General features: G+C 50.5%; 1 protein-coding gene across 1 annotated transcript; it reads right to left on the bottom strand.

The window, feature by feature from the left end:
* Nucleotides 1-7,814: 7,814 nt before the first annotated feature.
* On the bottom strand, nt 7,815-13,600 carry AKAP5 (A-kinase anchoring protein 5). The gene is made up of 2 exons (XM_074909329.1): nt 13,488-13,600; nt 7,815-12,213 (listed from the first exon to the last, which is right to left on the bottom strand). The coding sequence occupies exon 2, from the start codon at nt 11,535-11,537 to the stop codon at nt 10,167-10,169; it is 1,371 nt and encodes a 456-aa protein (XP_074765430.1). The 5' UTR covers nt 11,538-12,213; nt 13,488-13,600; the 3' UTR covers nt 7,815-10,166.
* Between the last annotated feature and the right edge of the window lie 2,526 nt (nt 13,601-16,126).

The raw sequence follows: 16,126 nt of genomic DNA, 5'->3' as shown, positions 1-16,126 counted from the left end.
TAAAATGCGACCTTTTTGCCTTTCATTTATCATTACTTGATACCTGAAGAGTAGTAACTTATCCAAGAGGGGTTTAAAATTCTACGTGTTCCTCTTGGATTTGTATTTTGTCCCTCTAGTTTTTCACCTGAGATATGCCAGGCTTCCTACCATATGGTCTCCAACCTACCCCTCAAGAGATGCTCGTAATGAGAAGTCCCCAAAGAGGCGCACAAAGTTTTTGCAGCTCAGAGGTTTCTTTTGCAGTGAAGGGCGAAAGCCTTGCGAGCTGCTCCCGTAATCTCATTACCCAGTTTTTGAGAAGCTGGAGGCTCCCTGCCAGTCCTGGTGGAGTTGAGTCATTGCCTTCGGAAAGGGGGAGCCTGAACAATGGTGAGAACAGTTTATTGTCAAAATGCCTGTTCCAAAGCTCTTTGTAGTCAGGACCCTTGAGCTCTCTTTGAAACTGTCCCGGAGCAAGAGCTGCAATTAAATCGCTGCCGAATTAAAAGACCATCTGAGGTCTTTGTAAGGGCGGCTGCTGCTTCTCCTGGGCAGGGAGCTGCACACTCCAGGGGATGGATTGGCCACTGAGGGCTGCCAAACTGTGTTTTAAGACAAAGGGGAAAAACAAACAGCCTCTGAGCCTGCCCAGATGATGTTACAAAATGCACGCTGCGGTTTGGTGTGTGCATGTCTGCTAGACTGAGTGCTCCTCTCGCTGCATGTACCCATTAAAGCTTCTCTGGCGTGAATGCATTTTAACTCTGCTTAAAAAGCCTTTCTTTAAAACAAGCAAACAAACAAAACCCTGCTGACATCCAGGCCTGCAAATGCTGCATCTGAGCACGGAGCGATTCATATGGAGCATTTCTTAGAAGAGAGCCTTCTGCATCTCTCCCGGCCTAATAGCATCAGCTAAATCACATCCAGCACAGACTGCTTATAACTGGGGCAAACGCCCTCCGGCTTCCACTGACCTCTATGTCTACATTATGGTTAAAAAAAAAAAAAAAGGTATTTTGTAGTCATTCCCTATTTGTGTGTGACACTTTACCGAATGGGCTGGCTTCTCTGGGTGCTGCTTGCTTCACCCAGGATCCTACATTTGATTTAAGAACAGAGAGGAGTGTCTGCTGAGTTGGGTGTAGCTGTAGAGAAGAACTAGAAGTGGGTTTTCAGACTATTTAGTCAGTAGGCGAGCAGCTTGGAACTTCTGTTCGATGTCTGAACTAATTAATATTAAAAGTCAAATGGCCCTTGATGTCTCTGCAAAGACAACTGGGCGGTGGTAACGGAGCTCAGTATTGGGGACAGCAGGGGGGACAGCAAGCAACAGTGCCGAAGGCGTCTCTGGGACATGCTGCTTGTCTTCAGGTTTGTTTTGTTCACTTCTTGACCATTAAAAGGGAGCTTTAATAAAAACTATGAACTTGGGGAAAAGATCTAAATGTCCATCAGCTATATGTGTGTATGTGTTGTAGGAGTGACTCCGTTGAACTGACTACAAATACATCAGTAAAACTGAAATCATGCTGAAATCAGCACTGTGTTCATGTACGAATTCAGTATGTCTTTGGAAAGTTACAACTGTAAGCAATTTTTTTTTTATCGTCACACCCCTTTTTAGGGTACTGAGCATCTGTGACATCAAACGTCCGCAAAAGGCATTTTTTGCATCATTTGCAATACAAGAAATGCATTTTCAGCAGTTTTCTGCTGCAAATGTTAAAGGACTGTTATAATCAAAGCAGTAGAAAAAGATCAAGAGACAGAAGTAATCAGCTCCGAGTTACGTTAACTTGAAAACATCATTCTCCCTAAGTCTTAGGAATAGAAAATAATTTTAGAAGGCCATTACGTTTGCTAAGCCAGGGCAGCAGCTGCTCCTGGATACCTCATAAGAAGTTTTCTTACTGCATGTAGAAGGCACTTGCATTACTGAGTGCTTAACCTTTATGCCGGTGCATGCTTGAAAATCTGCCTGCCTTGCACAGCTGGGCTTGGCAAATGTTCAGTTCTTGTGGGTTTTTTTTTCATGAAAACATAACAGGATTTGTCACAGTGTCGCAGAATAATGATACTGGTGATCCCTTCCAGATATCAGCGATTGGTTGATAGATGCACGTGGGCTTAGACAAAGACAGCCCCGGGGTGGTGATACTTGAAGGCTGGAAGTCTAAAAGCTCCAGGGGGATCCCCAGAGCCTTGCCCTGTGCTGCGAAGGGATCTCAGCGTCAAGGGTGCAGAGCCGACAAACCACAGGCATTGAGGTGCCTTGTCTGAGGGCTCTGCAGCTCATGTTTTATGAAAAAATGGGAAGATTGGGGCTCAGACCCTTGCCAAAGTTCTGTAGCGTGAGCAGACTCCTCAGCCAGCTCAAGTGAACCTCTGAAATGCCAGTAAGTGCTGCAGTGACTACCATCACGTTCACGTGTATCTGGGTGCTGGCCTGAATATGCTGCCTGTAGGCTGTCTGGCTCAACGACCAAAGCACGCTAAACAATTTAGAGATAGGTATTTTGAAAGAATTTTTAGTGCTCTGATGCTGAACAGGCCAGGTCTAGCAGGGGCCATGTTTCTTGGGCTGCTTAGGGTGCAGTAAAGGGTGTGGAATAAAGGATATTTATCCCTCCCTTGCAGCATGGGGTCTACTTATTTTACTGAGAAGTTGCTTTTCACCACCTGCAGTGCTGACTGGGGTAGCACTTGTGCAATGAAAGCGTTAGGCTGAACTTCTCCTGCATTACTGGTGCCAGAGGAGCAAGACGTCAATGCCTTTACTTGCACTAGTCATCCTTAAAAGGTAAGCATCCCCTCACAACATTCACCTGCAGATGTTTGAGTTTTAACTCCTCCACCTTGAATTTTTGGGTGGCTGGGGGAGAGCGATGCCAGCACTTGCCTCATGGCTGCCCAGGAGGTGATGCTGATGTCCGGGCCATGCTTGACCCATCTCCATGCAAGATAAAAAAACCTTTCAGCTCATTTTACCTTCTGCACAGACTGGTTACAATATGTGTCTCCAGCCATCTGGCTACACACCAGCCATTCGGGCAGGCTCTTTGCTCGCATGTCATCTGTCAAATGACTGCAAAATCAGGCGGCAGCAGCATGCAGGGGGTGCAGCAGGGCTGACAGACTGCCCGTTGGTGCAGCACCCCTCACCAGAGGGGTTTGGGACATTTGTGCATGCTGAGAAGGTTAAAAAGGGAAAAGAAATTTGCTGTCAGGAGGTCAACCTGGAGCAGTGAGCACTGCAGTTAAAACCATGAAATGCAGCTATCACGAGCTTTCCAGAAAGAGTGTAATGCTGATACTGAGTAATTTTCTACTGTTTTGGAGGCAGAAGATATCCCATGTCAGTGAAGCCTTCAGAAGTGCAGTGAAAAGTGATCTCAGCAGATGCAATTCAGCTTCATTGAATGGGACCATGAGCTATCAGTGGCCAAGGTGAGAGGTTTCTTCTTGGCTTGTCAAAGCCCTGCCATGCCAACAGCAGGTCGTGCCATACCACTGCATCATCTTCAGTTTCACTGTTTAATAAACCCCAGCCTTTTCTTGCCCCCTCTTGCCGTGGTATGCCAAAAAGGACCAAATGAGTGGGCTTCCCAGCAGTCCAGCACTAGGAAAACATATTCTGAGCAATAAGAAATCAAGAGAAAATAGGTAATGAGGATGAATCTGCCCTAAATTACATTCCAGTTAGATATTTACAACTGGAGCTGTATCAGGACTGAATTCCCCAAGACGCAATCGCAGCATTTACTGGATTTGCATGTTTCATTAAGAAAAAGTAATGACACAACTTCAAAAGCAGCCTGAGAGAGGAAGTGTTTCCACTAACTATGCCAAACCAGACGCTGCGTCCTCAGAACAAAGGCGCAGCAAAGCTCAAAACCTGGTCTGCTGAATGAGGCTGGTTTTCACCTGAGCTGAGATGTCCCTGGGAAGCTCTGCAGGGCCTCAGGCAGTGTGGGCAGCCCACGTGTGGCTTTACCCTCCTGAGATGCATAAGGTGATGCTGCTAAAGGCTTCCAGCGGCAGTCGGGCAAATTTTAGTCCATGTTCACCCTCCTGTTACTGCGAGAAACGGCGTAAGTGAAAATTGTGTAAAGCCCTCTCTCCCTCCAGGTGTTGGATTTGCAACCCACTGGCTGTAGGATGTAAAGCCAGCTATAGGCAGCAGGACAGGGAACCCAGGGCCATGAGGCATCGGGGGTGATGATGCAGGGGAAGAAACCTCAGGGTAGGCAGAAGCGTGGTGCCACCCATCGAGCCAGGCCTCCATGGGGCCGGTGCCAGCGCTGGGCTTGCAGCCCCGCCAAGCTCGGGCCGAAAGCGCTGCCAGGGCGGGGGTGGATGCTGATGCTCAGCGTCCCCGCAGCCATCCCGGGAGGGACCCGCTCGGGCAGCGGTCGCCTCCGCCGCCCCGCAGCAAGGCCAGACCCAGCAGAGCAGGCGCCAAAGCCTGTCATTAGGAGCCGAGCATCCCCTACCAGCCTCTGTTTATCCCGGCGGTGTGGCTAAGAGCCGCTTACTCACTGCTTTAATGAGCAGGGTGCAGGTGTGCATTCCTGTTGTGCCTGTTGCACACGCCTGCCGGCCCTGCGCTGGCGAGCCAGCCGGTCCCCCAGCCCGCTGCGCCGTGCCCGCAGGCTTGCAGCTGCTCCACAAACTTCAGGGAGATCCGGGCCGAGAGCCTTTCCACGCTTCGGCCTTCCCTGCCTTGCTCCGGCTAGCAAACTAAATGCAAATTCAAGTTGCAGGCTGTCTGGGCTGCCACGAAGCATGGTGCGGCGTCCGCCCGCGCTGCAACGACAACGCCCGACGCCTTTGTGCAGCGGCAGTCTGGGGGAGCTTTTGGCAGGCAGAACGCAAGTGGCTGAGGCTGCTGGCAGGAGCAAGGGGATGCAGCGCTCCTCCTCCTCGGGGGGGATGCTCCGAAGCACCGTAGGAGGTCGGAGTACTTGCGCTTCCCACCCAGCTGCCATCTCACCAGTCTCACATCACACGGAGCTGTCACGGCGCTGAGCCTTGACGCATCGGCACCTCAGCCTCGTGTCTTCATTAAAATGGCAAACAGGGAGAGCAAGCGTGACACGAATGACTTGTTAAGAGTGCAGAGACAACATCCGTCTCAAGATTACAATTTGTTCTCTGGGACAACAGCAAAGTGATGCGCAGTGTGTCCTTGCACCGGTAAGGCCGTGGCGCCGGTGGCACCTGCAAGGACAGCGGTACCTGCAGAAGGGACCCTGCTGGGGCACCCACCTTGGCAGGGAGGTGTCTCCTCTTCCAGATTAAAGAGGTTCGGAAGGATGAGCTCTGCTAGGTCTAACTCAAGGACTGACGGTGTGACTGCCAGTCAGCTCTAGCTGCAGATGATGCTTTCATCTTAGCAATCTGAATTGCAAACCGTGTTTTCCTAACGTCTCCCTTCCTTTTGTATTCAGCATGTTTGTCAGTTTTTATGTAACAAACCTATTTTAAAATGCTGGGTTTGAGTATTTTAGTTGAAATCCACTTTCTAGCTAAATGGACTTTTACCCCGCTGCAGAAAAATCCCATTACTTAGCACAGAAGCACTGTGCTCTTCACAATTCTCTGCAAAAAAAAGAAAAAAATGTGGAAGTTGTGCCTCCTAAAAAACTGTTAACTTATATTGTTGCTTAAATAACTGTATAAGAAATAACATCCTCTATTTTTTTAAAAAATCACCTTTAATGTAAAGATTTTATCTGTCTGCAAATGAAAGTATCTCATTATTTTAATACCACTGAACAAGAGCTAACAACAACTACTTCTCTGTGAAATAAAACTGCAGATGTAAAATAATATTAAAGCAAATTATTTAAATCAATCTGTTCTCCTGGAGCATTTAATTGTTTTGAGTTACTCGTGTTGAAACCCGGTGTCTGTAGGATAGACAATATTGGGGCTTCACTGCACCTAACGTGTGGGTCCATCAGCAAGCAGGGTATGGCATCCATCCATCCATCCATCCATCCATCCATCCATCTGCCAATTCCAAGCACAGGATTCCTGTATGTTTCATGAGTTTACTTAATTTCTTATATGCATTTGTGAAAAAAACTTGTGGATTTTAATTTTTATACGTAGCCACACATATGAAAATGTCCGTCATTTATGCAGGGACAGCACCTTACATTCAAACACTAGATTCCTGGCTGCTGTAGATTTGGACCTTTGAAGTGTATGGAGCTGCAGTGACCTTCAACAGCTGGAGATCTGGCCCCAAGCAGCCTGCGCATTTCTAATACACTTCTGGTGTCCCACAGCAGAAAAGAAAACGCAATATTTGTTTGTGCCATCATTGTCTACCAGCAACTTCCAGAAGGAACTTTTTAGCACATACACTTGTTTTCTGCTGGGCTCAGTGCTGACATAACAGAAAAGCTTTTTATCCCCCTGGAAGCCTTCCTGGGCATGAGTTATATTATTTAAATGCTCTGTTCTTTGCTGCTAATAGGAAAAAGCTGTGTGAAATGACAATATTCAAAATGACATGGCAAAGCAGAGATAGGGGACTTGTTGAATGTAAAGCCAAGCGGTCCCTGCTGAGAGAAGTGCTGGAAACATCTGGGAGAAAAGCACCAGCACAGGCCATGGCGTGAGCAGAAAGAACCAAATAATTTGTTAAGAAGCTGCTGCAAAGCAACCACTTCCATAATTCAGAGGGGCAGCAAGCAACGAACTCCTGGATAAGGAGCCAGGTGGCCCAAAAGCAACCTGAACAGGGCTATAAGAAACCACGGTAATGTATTATTCCGGTTCATTTCAGGTGTTGGTGAGGAATGTAGTGCTAAAGACAGGTCACCCTTGAGTGCTCTGGCACAGTCAGGCAGTCACGTCCTCATGGGTTTCCTGGCTGGTACTCCTTCACAATAACAAATTTATCATTCCTTCTCCAAAAGAATAAATATTGTGTTAATGTTCAACTCTCTAATCATAATGAAGGCGTAGAGGGTCTTAAATAAGTCATTAGTGGCTGTTATGAGTCTATATTTTCTCCTGTAAACCTGAGAGAATAAATAGTATTAATACTACTAAAAATGTATAACTTTTTTTTTTTTTTCCCATATTTCCTGTGCGTTAAAAAGTGCCTCAGGAAATTATGCGAAAGATGTTATGCCAAAAAAAAAAAAAAAATTAGGACGTGGGGCCCATCTGAGCATTTACAAAAAGTGCCAAAGCACAGAACTTGCTGCTCCTCTTCCCGAGGTGCCGGCTTCACCTCGGACCCTGTCAGCACCAAACCGCGCGCCTGGAAATAGCAACCCAGAGCCTTGGGAGCAGAAAGCATGAACCAGCGGCTCGCAGAGAAAACCAAACCTCCTGCCTGGGATCGGCAAGAGCCCTGCCACTCCATGCACAGCGAGGTTTGACCCTGGTCCATCTGCAGAGCTTCAAATATTTTCCTCTGGCTGCCTCAGGCATCCGATACGGAATTTCACTGTCGGGCAGCAGGATGGCTTTTCACACCCACTGGAGACTTGTGATCCTTCACAAATACCTTATAGCAGTCCCTGGGCAGTCAAGCACTCTGCGGTGGAAATGACTGGCCAGCAACTAAAAGGAAACCTTATAAAAAGAGCACAGGAGGAGCAAACCTCCAAAGAATTGAGGTCTGCTACCAACTTTAGGATTTCATTCTGCTCACCGTACAGCTCCCTGAAAAGGCCAGAGACAACAGAGCAGCACTGTGAGTTTATCCTTCCATGTATAAAATCTCTCCATAGCTGCCTACTCAATCACAAGGCCAGAAAACAACAGGTACATTCAACTTTAATGAAATAATTGTCAGTTATATGTACAGCTATAACAGGGAAAAAACAGCTACAGAAAGGATGCAAACACAACCCTGGATGTGGAGCAACAGTCACAGGGGCCGGGCTGGACCAAAACATTTCTGTCATTCTCCTCCTCTTTTGAAGATGTGTTTCACCTAAAAGGCAAATACTGCAATAGATTAAATCTCCCCAAAACTGCTTAGCAAGCTAACAGAAGATGACAGCCTGGCCCTGCAGGGTCATTCTGTGTTTCTTTACTAGAGCCTGGGCATCCTCCTCTGCAGCTGACACCAGTGGGGCCCTACAGAGAGGCTGCAGCCCTTTGCTCAGCTCCAGCCTGCCACCGTGCCTGCTGTAATCCCATAAGCAACCTCCAGCATCAGCATTGGCCCTTCTCAGGGTGCTACAGCAGCTCCAAAGGTACATATAAAAGTCCTTAAAAAGTCCCTTTCAAAGCTATGGCAAAATACCTGGAAGGACCAGTATGAAGTACAAAGCCGTTAAAATTGTACACATTGAATTATTGATATCTGATAACTTATTAAATAAATTCACAGAAAAAGAAGACACTTCTTTTTAACATTCTCTGATTTTTCTTAAGTTTTACTTGCACAGAAATAAGCCGTGGCACTCACTGCTCACAGTCCTCTTGTAACAATGGAGATGCTTTATCAAAGTTTAAAATGTGGTTGCGCACCAGGTACTCGGAGAGTTTACAGCCCTTGTATCTCAACAGGAATCCAAATCCTACAGTGGGAAGGGAAATCTCAGTGTGCCGCCTATGGTCAGTGAGCAACTGCCAAGCGAGGCTGCTATTTCTGTATCGGCTGAGAAATACGCAGGAGAATTTTCTCAGAAGAACAGGCTGACTTGCCTGCAGCTGTACGTAAATCCCAGCCACGCAGATGCCATCCCAAATTATTAAAAGGCCCCTTTCTCTGGAGGGCTGGGAGTTAGAGGCGATGCTTTACACACACGCCACGCTGGTGCAGACTCCCTCGGAGCAGGGCAGTTTGGGGGGTTTGATGGCGATCGGCCTGTCTGGGCATTATACAGCCATGTCCCCCGGCCCTCATGTCTAAGATTTTTTTCCCTGAGGACTTTGGTAAGATTGCTCCAGCATTTCCCTGCATGTTTCAGAGCAAGCTACGTGGCGTGCCGGAGCCAGCCAGAGCCTGGCAGGGAGCGAGCTGGGCATAATGCACATCTCCCAGGGGATGCCCGGGCTCGCTGAGGCCAGGCAGGCGTCGCAGCGAGGGGGGAGCCGAGCGGGACAGGCTGCCGCCAGCGCCCAGGGACGCCAGCAGCTCTCACACCAAATCAAAGCAATTCCAGCACCCGCAGCACATCGCAGCTACCCAAACTATGTCAACACCGAGGCAATAGTTGACTGCTAACACGCATGCAGCTCACTGCTATTTATATCGCATGCCATATATAAAAAAATATGCTGCATCCGAGGACAGCTTCACCACGATATCGTGACTGGGATGGAGGGAGGTGAAGGAAGGAGAGGGGCTGCCCGCAGCGCTCCCGCCCAGCCTGTGCCTTGATGCCGCTGGGAATTTTGCCCGTTGAGCTTAATGGTGCGAGAACGGCCTCCCCACCCCCGGCAAACGAAGCACTGTCATTTTGTTGGCATTTGCACAGCCCGGGGTCAGCGAGGTGAGCGGCTGATGCTGTGCTTTAACTTGTCTGGAAATGCACAGGCTGCTTGTGACAGCGGAAGAGGCCCCCAATGAGAAACATCCCTCCAACCATCCGGCTTCACGTGACGCGACAGCAGGGGTGACCACGGTTTCTGGCATCTGTACGTAGCAAGTACCTGTTTGCAATACTAAACAACAGCCTGAGCCCGTCTGGCATTCATGTCGTCGTGTTAACATTGCAGTCACTGCACCCTCCCTCGTTTCCACTGAACCCCAGGGCAAACCTCCAGCCGCGTCCGACGTGCCCCGAATCCAGCCCAGCAGCGGGTCGGGCGCTCGCCGCCTCTCGGGACCTTTTGCTAAATGCACAATACATACAGATCTACAGCATGAACAGCAGGGAAACCCGGCATGGGTGACGGCAGAAACGTGACCTTGACATAAAGATGCCAATAAATGAAAACACAGTCGCTGCAACACCTTCATTTTTCTACAGCTGCGGTTGACATCCCTCTCTGAAGCCCCAGCCCCAGGGGACACGTTGTACGTAGCGGGGTCTGCCCCACGTCCCAGGATCCGTTTCACAAAGACACACAAGTGAACGGTCATGCAGAATTAACTACACCTCGGCCCTGGGAGCCCTTCGAGCTCTCCACATGCCCCCCAGGCCAAATGGAGTTTTACATCACTCCCTGTACTCTTTATTTTGGGGGCATCACTGCCATCACAGAAAACTGTTGTGTTTATTCTGTTCCAGGGCCATTTCGTTGACCAGCTGCTCTATGGACGACTGAATGGCCGCCTTCACGAGGGAAGACGCCGTTTCTATGAGGAGCAATTCGTACTGCTCCCCAGTTCTGTGCCCCTGGTCTCCCGGACCTTTCTCCTCGACCTGGGGACCAGCACAAGCCTCAGGGCCCTCTTTTTTACCAAAATCAAAGCTCCCGCTTGATTTTTTATTCCCTTTTTGCTTATTTCGGTGCAAAACCGGGGATGGCTCGTAGGCCTGGTCAGAGTCGGTGTTGTCAGAGTCCTCAGCCTCAGTGACGGTGATGACGATGCTGATGCCAGTGCCTGCGTTTGCTTCTAATGTCACCTGATGGCTGGAGCAGCCCTGCACGCTTGCTGCATCCTCTTTAAATGCCGACTGACTGATATCCATGACAGTCTCTTCCGTTTTGCACTCCTCGGGAAGATTTATGGTCTCCTCTGGTTGATCCCCTTCAGGCAGCTCTTTGCTGATATTGGGGATTTCCTGCAGCTCGGTGGTTTCAGGGGTGCTGTCAGGTTGTTCCTTGGAAACAGGTGCTTCAGGAGCAACTTCCCTGCCTTCTGCATGGACTGTGGTTTGGGGTAGGCTCCCCTCCTGCAGTTTTTCCTGGGCTGTTTCATTAACTGTCTCTGAGTCGGTTATCTCTGACTGAGCAGCGCACTCCGTATGTTCCTCTGCATCAGGTGTGGGCTCTGCCAAGGGCTCACTCTTCCCAGCAGAGTCGGCACTTTCTTTTGCTGTATCCTGGTCCTCCTCCGCGGAAATCGGGCTGAAGGATTCAGACTTGTCTGTTGGGGCCAAATCCTCCAGCTCTTCACTAGCTTTATTTAAAATGCCCATCACTTCGTTTGCTTGAACACTGCCCTCCGACTCCTCCACTGCTTCAGAGGGGCTGGGTTTTTTCTTGCCTCTGGAGAAACGCACACAGGGCATCTTCACCCCAGAACTTGCCCGTTTCTTCGGGAAGCGTTGAGCACAGCCCTCCTCAGCATCCACCTCCAGCTGCACTTGGGAATCGGAGGCCACCTTCTTCCACGAGGAAGATTTCTGCCTTCTCCGAGGTCTTGCAAGGTTTTTGATGGCTGCCCAGGCTCCTTTGGAGGACTGTGGCTGATTAGAAACTTTCGCCTCCCCTTGGTCAGCGCTGATGCATTGGCTTTTCTCCTCCGAGGCTCCTTCACACACATCCTTCGTGGTCAGCCCCTTCTTGCAGGGCTTCTTCCGCGTCTTAAAACAGAGCATGGAGGGCTTTTCGGCCTGTTCCTCCGACGGGGAGCACGTTGCCCCTGTGCTGTGAGTCTCTACCTCTTTTGGGTTCTCCATTTGAATTTCCTTAGCTGCCTTCACCACATTCACTCCTCTCCTTTGTTTGTGTTGTATTACCAATTTTCTTGATCAGACACAAAAACTGCAGAGATGCTCAAAGCACATTTTTTTTCCCTCAAATTGTTTTTCAAAATAACATTAGTTGCTCTTTAATGAGTAGATGTGGCAGTGAAGTTCTGCTGAAGCTATCGCATCTGCTTTATAACTCCCACTTTGTCTGATTACTCACTTTATCACCTCTCCAAGGAATCCCGGGTAGACGTGAAGTTATACAGGCTTCTCCTTGGCTTTGCTGGCCAGAGTCACTCTCACCTCTGGGACAACCCACTTCAAGTTGCGCTCAGTCTAACAGCACGACTATTTAATTGCCAGTCTGACATTACCTTTTTTTTTTTTTCCCCGAAAGGATGACAAATCAAGCCAAGAGTTAATAATTTTTATTCACCCCATGGACCAGGAAAGAACTTGCACTTTCTGAGCTATCTGCAATTCCACATTGCACAGGGAGCTTGATTGAAGCACCGGTAAAACCAGCAGCAGCCAGTGGCTGTTCTCTGCCCCCCAGTGACAAGGTCAGATGCTGCTTTGTCTCAGCTTTGCTTTCTGCTTCAGTTATTCCTCGCAGGTTATGTGAGGTCTGCTGCGAAGCGTGGACGATGCTTCCATCTTTTATCTGTAACACAACAAATAAATGATAAGACCTGTAGAGAAATAGGGGGGGAGGGGGGTGGTTTTCTAAGTATTAAAAAGTTTTTTTAAAAATACATTTCATTTTGGGAGGCAGACCAGGGCTGGACAAGCAGTTCTGCCTCTGGATGCACCATAGCAGTTTTTTCCACTAATTAGCATCAATATCCAAAACCAAAATAAGGCCACCAAGATGTCGCTCCAGTGATGTTCTGCCACAGAAAATACTGGTTTTGCTATTTTGTGTGTTAAAAGGGGACTTTTTTTTTTTAACTGCCCATATTATGGCATATATATATTACGCATGCACACGCATATATTTTCTTCTCCTACGGTTAGCTAAATCTTTTCCCCACTGCTCCATATGCACTCATAGTTCCAGCTAGGGAAATTACACCCTGAGACAGCAGATATTTTTATCTTTAATGCACCATATGACAGTATGCAAAAACACAGAATACAAAAAGGAGGCTTGTGGAATACAAAAGCGAAATCACATGGCAAGAAGGGAGCTTATTTATACTACGTGCATGCCTTCCATGGCAACCCCAATTAACACCGCGTGTGTTCATCAAATATATGATATTGCAAGATATATGTCACCCTTCGGAAAAAAAAAAAAAAAAAAAATAAAAGAAGCGCTGCCTCAAAACATCATGAGAACAGTTTTGGATATAAAGACTCAAAAACGTGTCACCGCAAAGAGCCCAACTTCTCTGGGACTGCCTCAGTGACTCTTTACACAGTATTTCGTACTCTGCTTTTACGTAGTCAGATGGTTAAAACGGGGGCTCTGGCGGGGCGCGCTCCCCCGCGGGTCAGATTTGTTGGTTTTTTTTTTTTGTTTTTTTTTTTTTTTTCATTTTAATTTTTTAAGGGGAAGATGAGCTAAGCTGACTGAGGCGCGTGTGAGAGCGCGGAGCCGGCAGCGGCCGGTGCCCTGAGCGCATCCCGCATCCCGCATCCCCCCGCATCCCGCCGCATCCCGCCGCACCCCGGGAAGTTTCGGGGCGCCCGCGGGTGCCGCCAGCGGGAGCAGGAGCCGCCCGGCACCGCCGCTCCCCCACGAGTCCCGCGTGTGCGTGTGTCCCCCTCCCTCGCCCCGGTCAAGGGGGACCCCCCGCAAGCCGAACCCCGCTCCGAGGGGATGGGGGGTCTCCTCGGGCAGCGACCGCGGGCGCAGAGGCCGCCCCAGGGCCCCCCCGCGTGTCGCCTCCCCGGCCCGCGGGCGGCCCCCGCCGCCCTGCCCCGCGCCCTCACCTGCGGCCCGGCCCCTGCTCCTCCGCGCCGCTCCGCGCCGCTCCGCGCGGCTGCGCTGCCGCCGCCTCCCGCCGCAGCCGCGCCCCCCCGGGCCGGCGGGGAGGGCGCTGCCGGCAGCCCCCCGCCCCCCGCCGCCACCACCCCCCGCACCGCCCCCCGGGCCCCGGAGGGGGGGGACGAGCCGGGACCCCGGCCCGGGCCCGCACGGGGCGCAGCATCACTCCTCCGGCGGGAGGGCGTCTCTCCCGCCGGCGGGCCAGCACCCCTTTCTCTCGGCACGGTAGCCCCTCCCTCTTAGGGGAGAGCACCCCCTCTTCTTGCGGGGCAGCACCCCTCCCCTCCTGCCTCGGAGGGGGGCAGGACCCCTCCTCCTCTTGCAGGGTGACCTTTCTGCCCCTCGCGGGGGGCGCAGGGCGGCGGCAGACACCCAAACCCCACGGCGAACACCCAAGGCCAAGCTCTTCCCAAGGACCGAGCCGTGGTTTTCCCTTTGGCTCACGATGGCAGCACGATGCACTCTCAGAGCGCGGGTTCGCGCCCCGGAGGAGGGGGCCGCTGGCACTGGGGGACCCGGCCTTTGCCTGGCTGTGGGGGAAGGAAGGGGGTCTCGCTCTTCTTTTCGCTCAGCAGCTGGTTTGCTTGTCCCACCTGAAACCTTGGCAGCTTTAAGCACACACTTCGGGTTGCTGGGGGAGCTACACCTTTGGAGGTGGGGGTAAGGACAGCCGGTTCTTGAGTTTAAACTAATGCGTGCCCAAAATGCCAGAAAGCGCCTCTCTCATTGGAGCCTTTTTTTCTCCAAAGCAGCTCAGGTACTTTAAAAAACCCCACATCTCCAGCTGTTATGATTGATGGGAGGGCCTCCGGAAAAAGGACTACCCAGTGCAGCGGATGAACTACATGGCACTACAGCTCGAGATGCCTGAATGTCCCCATTCATCTCCACGGGGAGCTGACTGACGCCCACAAACATTTTAAGGACTTTAACTGCTTCACAGCACGTTTGCACACAAAAAACCAGGGGAAGCAGCACACTTTGAACCCGCAAGTGGCTTCCAGCATAGGCCAGCCTTAGAAAAATACACAAGGTGTCCCCCTCCTTAGCTTCTTCGTGGAAAAAAATAGGTACAAAATAGGTTCGTTGGGCTGAAATGTCAACCAGTAGGGCAGAAATGCAGATCAAGCAACAAGGAATTGCCTTTTCAAAAGCTCCCCTAAGATGTGTTTGCTCACATTCACTCAGGATAACAATTGCTTGGAAAAGGCTTCTCTCCCCAGGCTGCGGGGGTTCTAACCACCATCAGCTTCTGCTCCGGAGCCAACCAGGGCCCCTCGGCACCAGGAGATTGTCCCCGGCTGCAGTGGGAGCAGGAGGGAGGGAAGGGGCCGGTGGGAACAGGGATGGCTGATGTGAGGAGAGTGAGCGTGCCCGCTGCCACGGGGGGGGCGTGATGGAGGCAGGTGCTCAGCGATCCCAGTGCGTGGAATTCAGTTATTCCTGTGCTCCAGGGGAGAGGGTCGCCCCCAAGGCTACGGTGCAAGGGAAATAAGTAACAGTGTCTGTGGCAAGCAAAGGGTCTGGTTAGGAGATGAATAACCTTGAAAGAAGATCCCAGCCCAGCTGTAGGCTCTGGTTTTCTTTCTGGGCCCACACAGAGGTGCAGCAAGGCAGCCAAGTGACGCTCTCCCCTTTCTCTTTTGTCCCTGTCACTAGTCAAAAACCCAATCTGCCTGACTTCGTCCATGACGTGATGCAGGACTCTCATTACAGCACAGCTGGGGAACGGATGGCCGTAACACCAGCTAAGGGCTCTGGGCCCACAAATAGCTCACAGAGAACAAATTTGTACATAATTAGTTTTTTCTCTAGGCAACAGGAAGACAACCTTCCACTATTTAGTTAGAAGAAATTAAGCGTCCTTTGGGTCCTGTTTTGATAGGGCAAGAACAAGCTGGCATACGTAGTTGCAAAGGAGAGAGTTGAGAAAAACCAACCTTATATATCAGCCCTTCAAGACTTAGAGCTGGGACACTGGAGAGCTCACAACCCAACAGGTTGAAAGTGCAGATAGAGAAGCATTCCCCACTACCCTCTAGAGATGCTGGGGTCTAGTGTTTGGCCCTTATGCTTTGTTGCCACCAGTCCTGCTGTGCGCAGCAAACCCCTAACAGTTGCCCGAGCCGCTGCTTTGCCTCACTGCGGGAGGTGGACCAGCAACCTCTTGAACCGTCTCTCTCAAGCACATGTCTATGATCTCATGCTAAACTAAAAGGAGGCTAATCTTAGCATAAATTTGCACTTATCCCATCTTTCATAAGCAGAAAATGAAGGTGGAACACAGAGCACTCGCAGGAAAGCAGTGTAGCAGGGAAGATTAAATGTAGGAACTGACAGCAGAGTTGGCAGCGTCAGCTCTGGCAACCTGCTTCAAGGGAAGGCTTGCCCGAGGTGCTGCGGGTGAAGAGACGCTTCCAGGCAGTCACGGGCTCTGGGGCAGCCACGGGGGAACAGCCCTGCCGAACCCCCCCAAGCAGCCTCCATGTGCGCCGGCAAACCCAGCTGCCAGTAACTCCTCGGCTGAGCACCATCGAAAGGAGAATTTTAGAAGGCTGTGAACACATCTCGAATGCTCTCATGA

Source organism: Athene noctua, chromosome 6, assembly GCF_965140245.1.
Source record: "Athene noctua chromosome 6, bAthNoc1.hap1.1, whole genome shotgun sequence".
NCBI lineage: Eukaryota > Metazoa > Chordata > Aves > Strigiformes > Strigidae > Athene > Athene noctua.
The sequence above is the reverse complement of the archived record's forward strand: the minus strand, read 5'-3'. Positions and strand labels throughout refer to the sequence as shown.

What these genes read in the sequence shown, in the direction of transcription:
- AKAP5 (XM_074909329.1), bottom strand. Translation starts at nt 11,537, where the DNA reads ATGGAGAACCCAAAAGAGGTAGAGACTCACAGCACAGGGGCAACGTGC.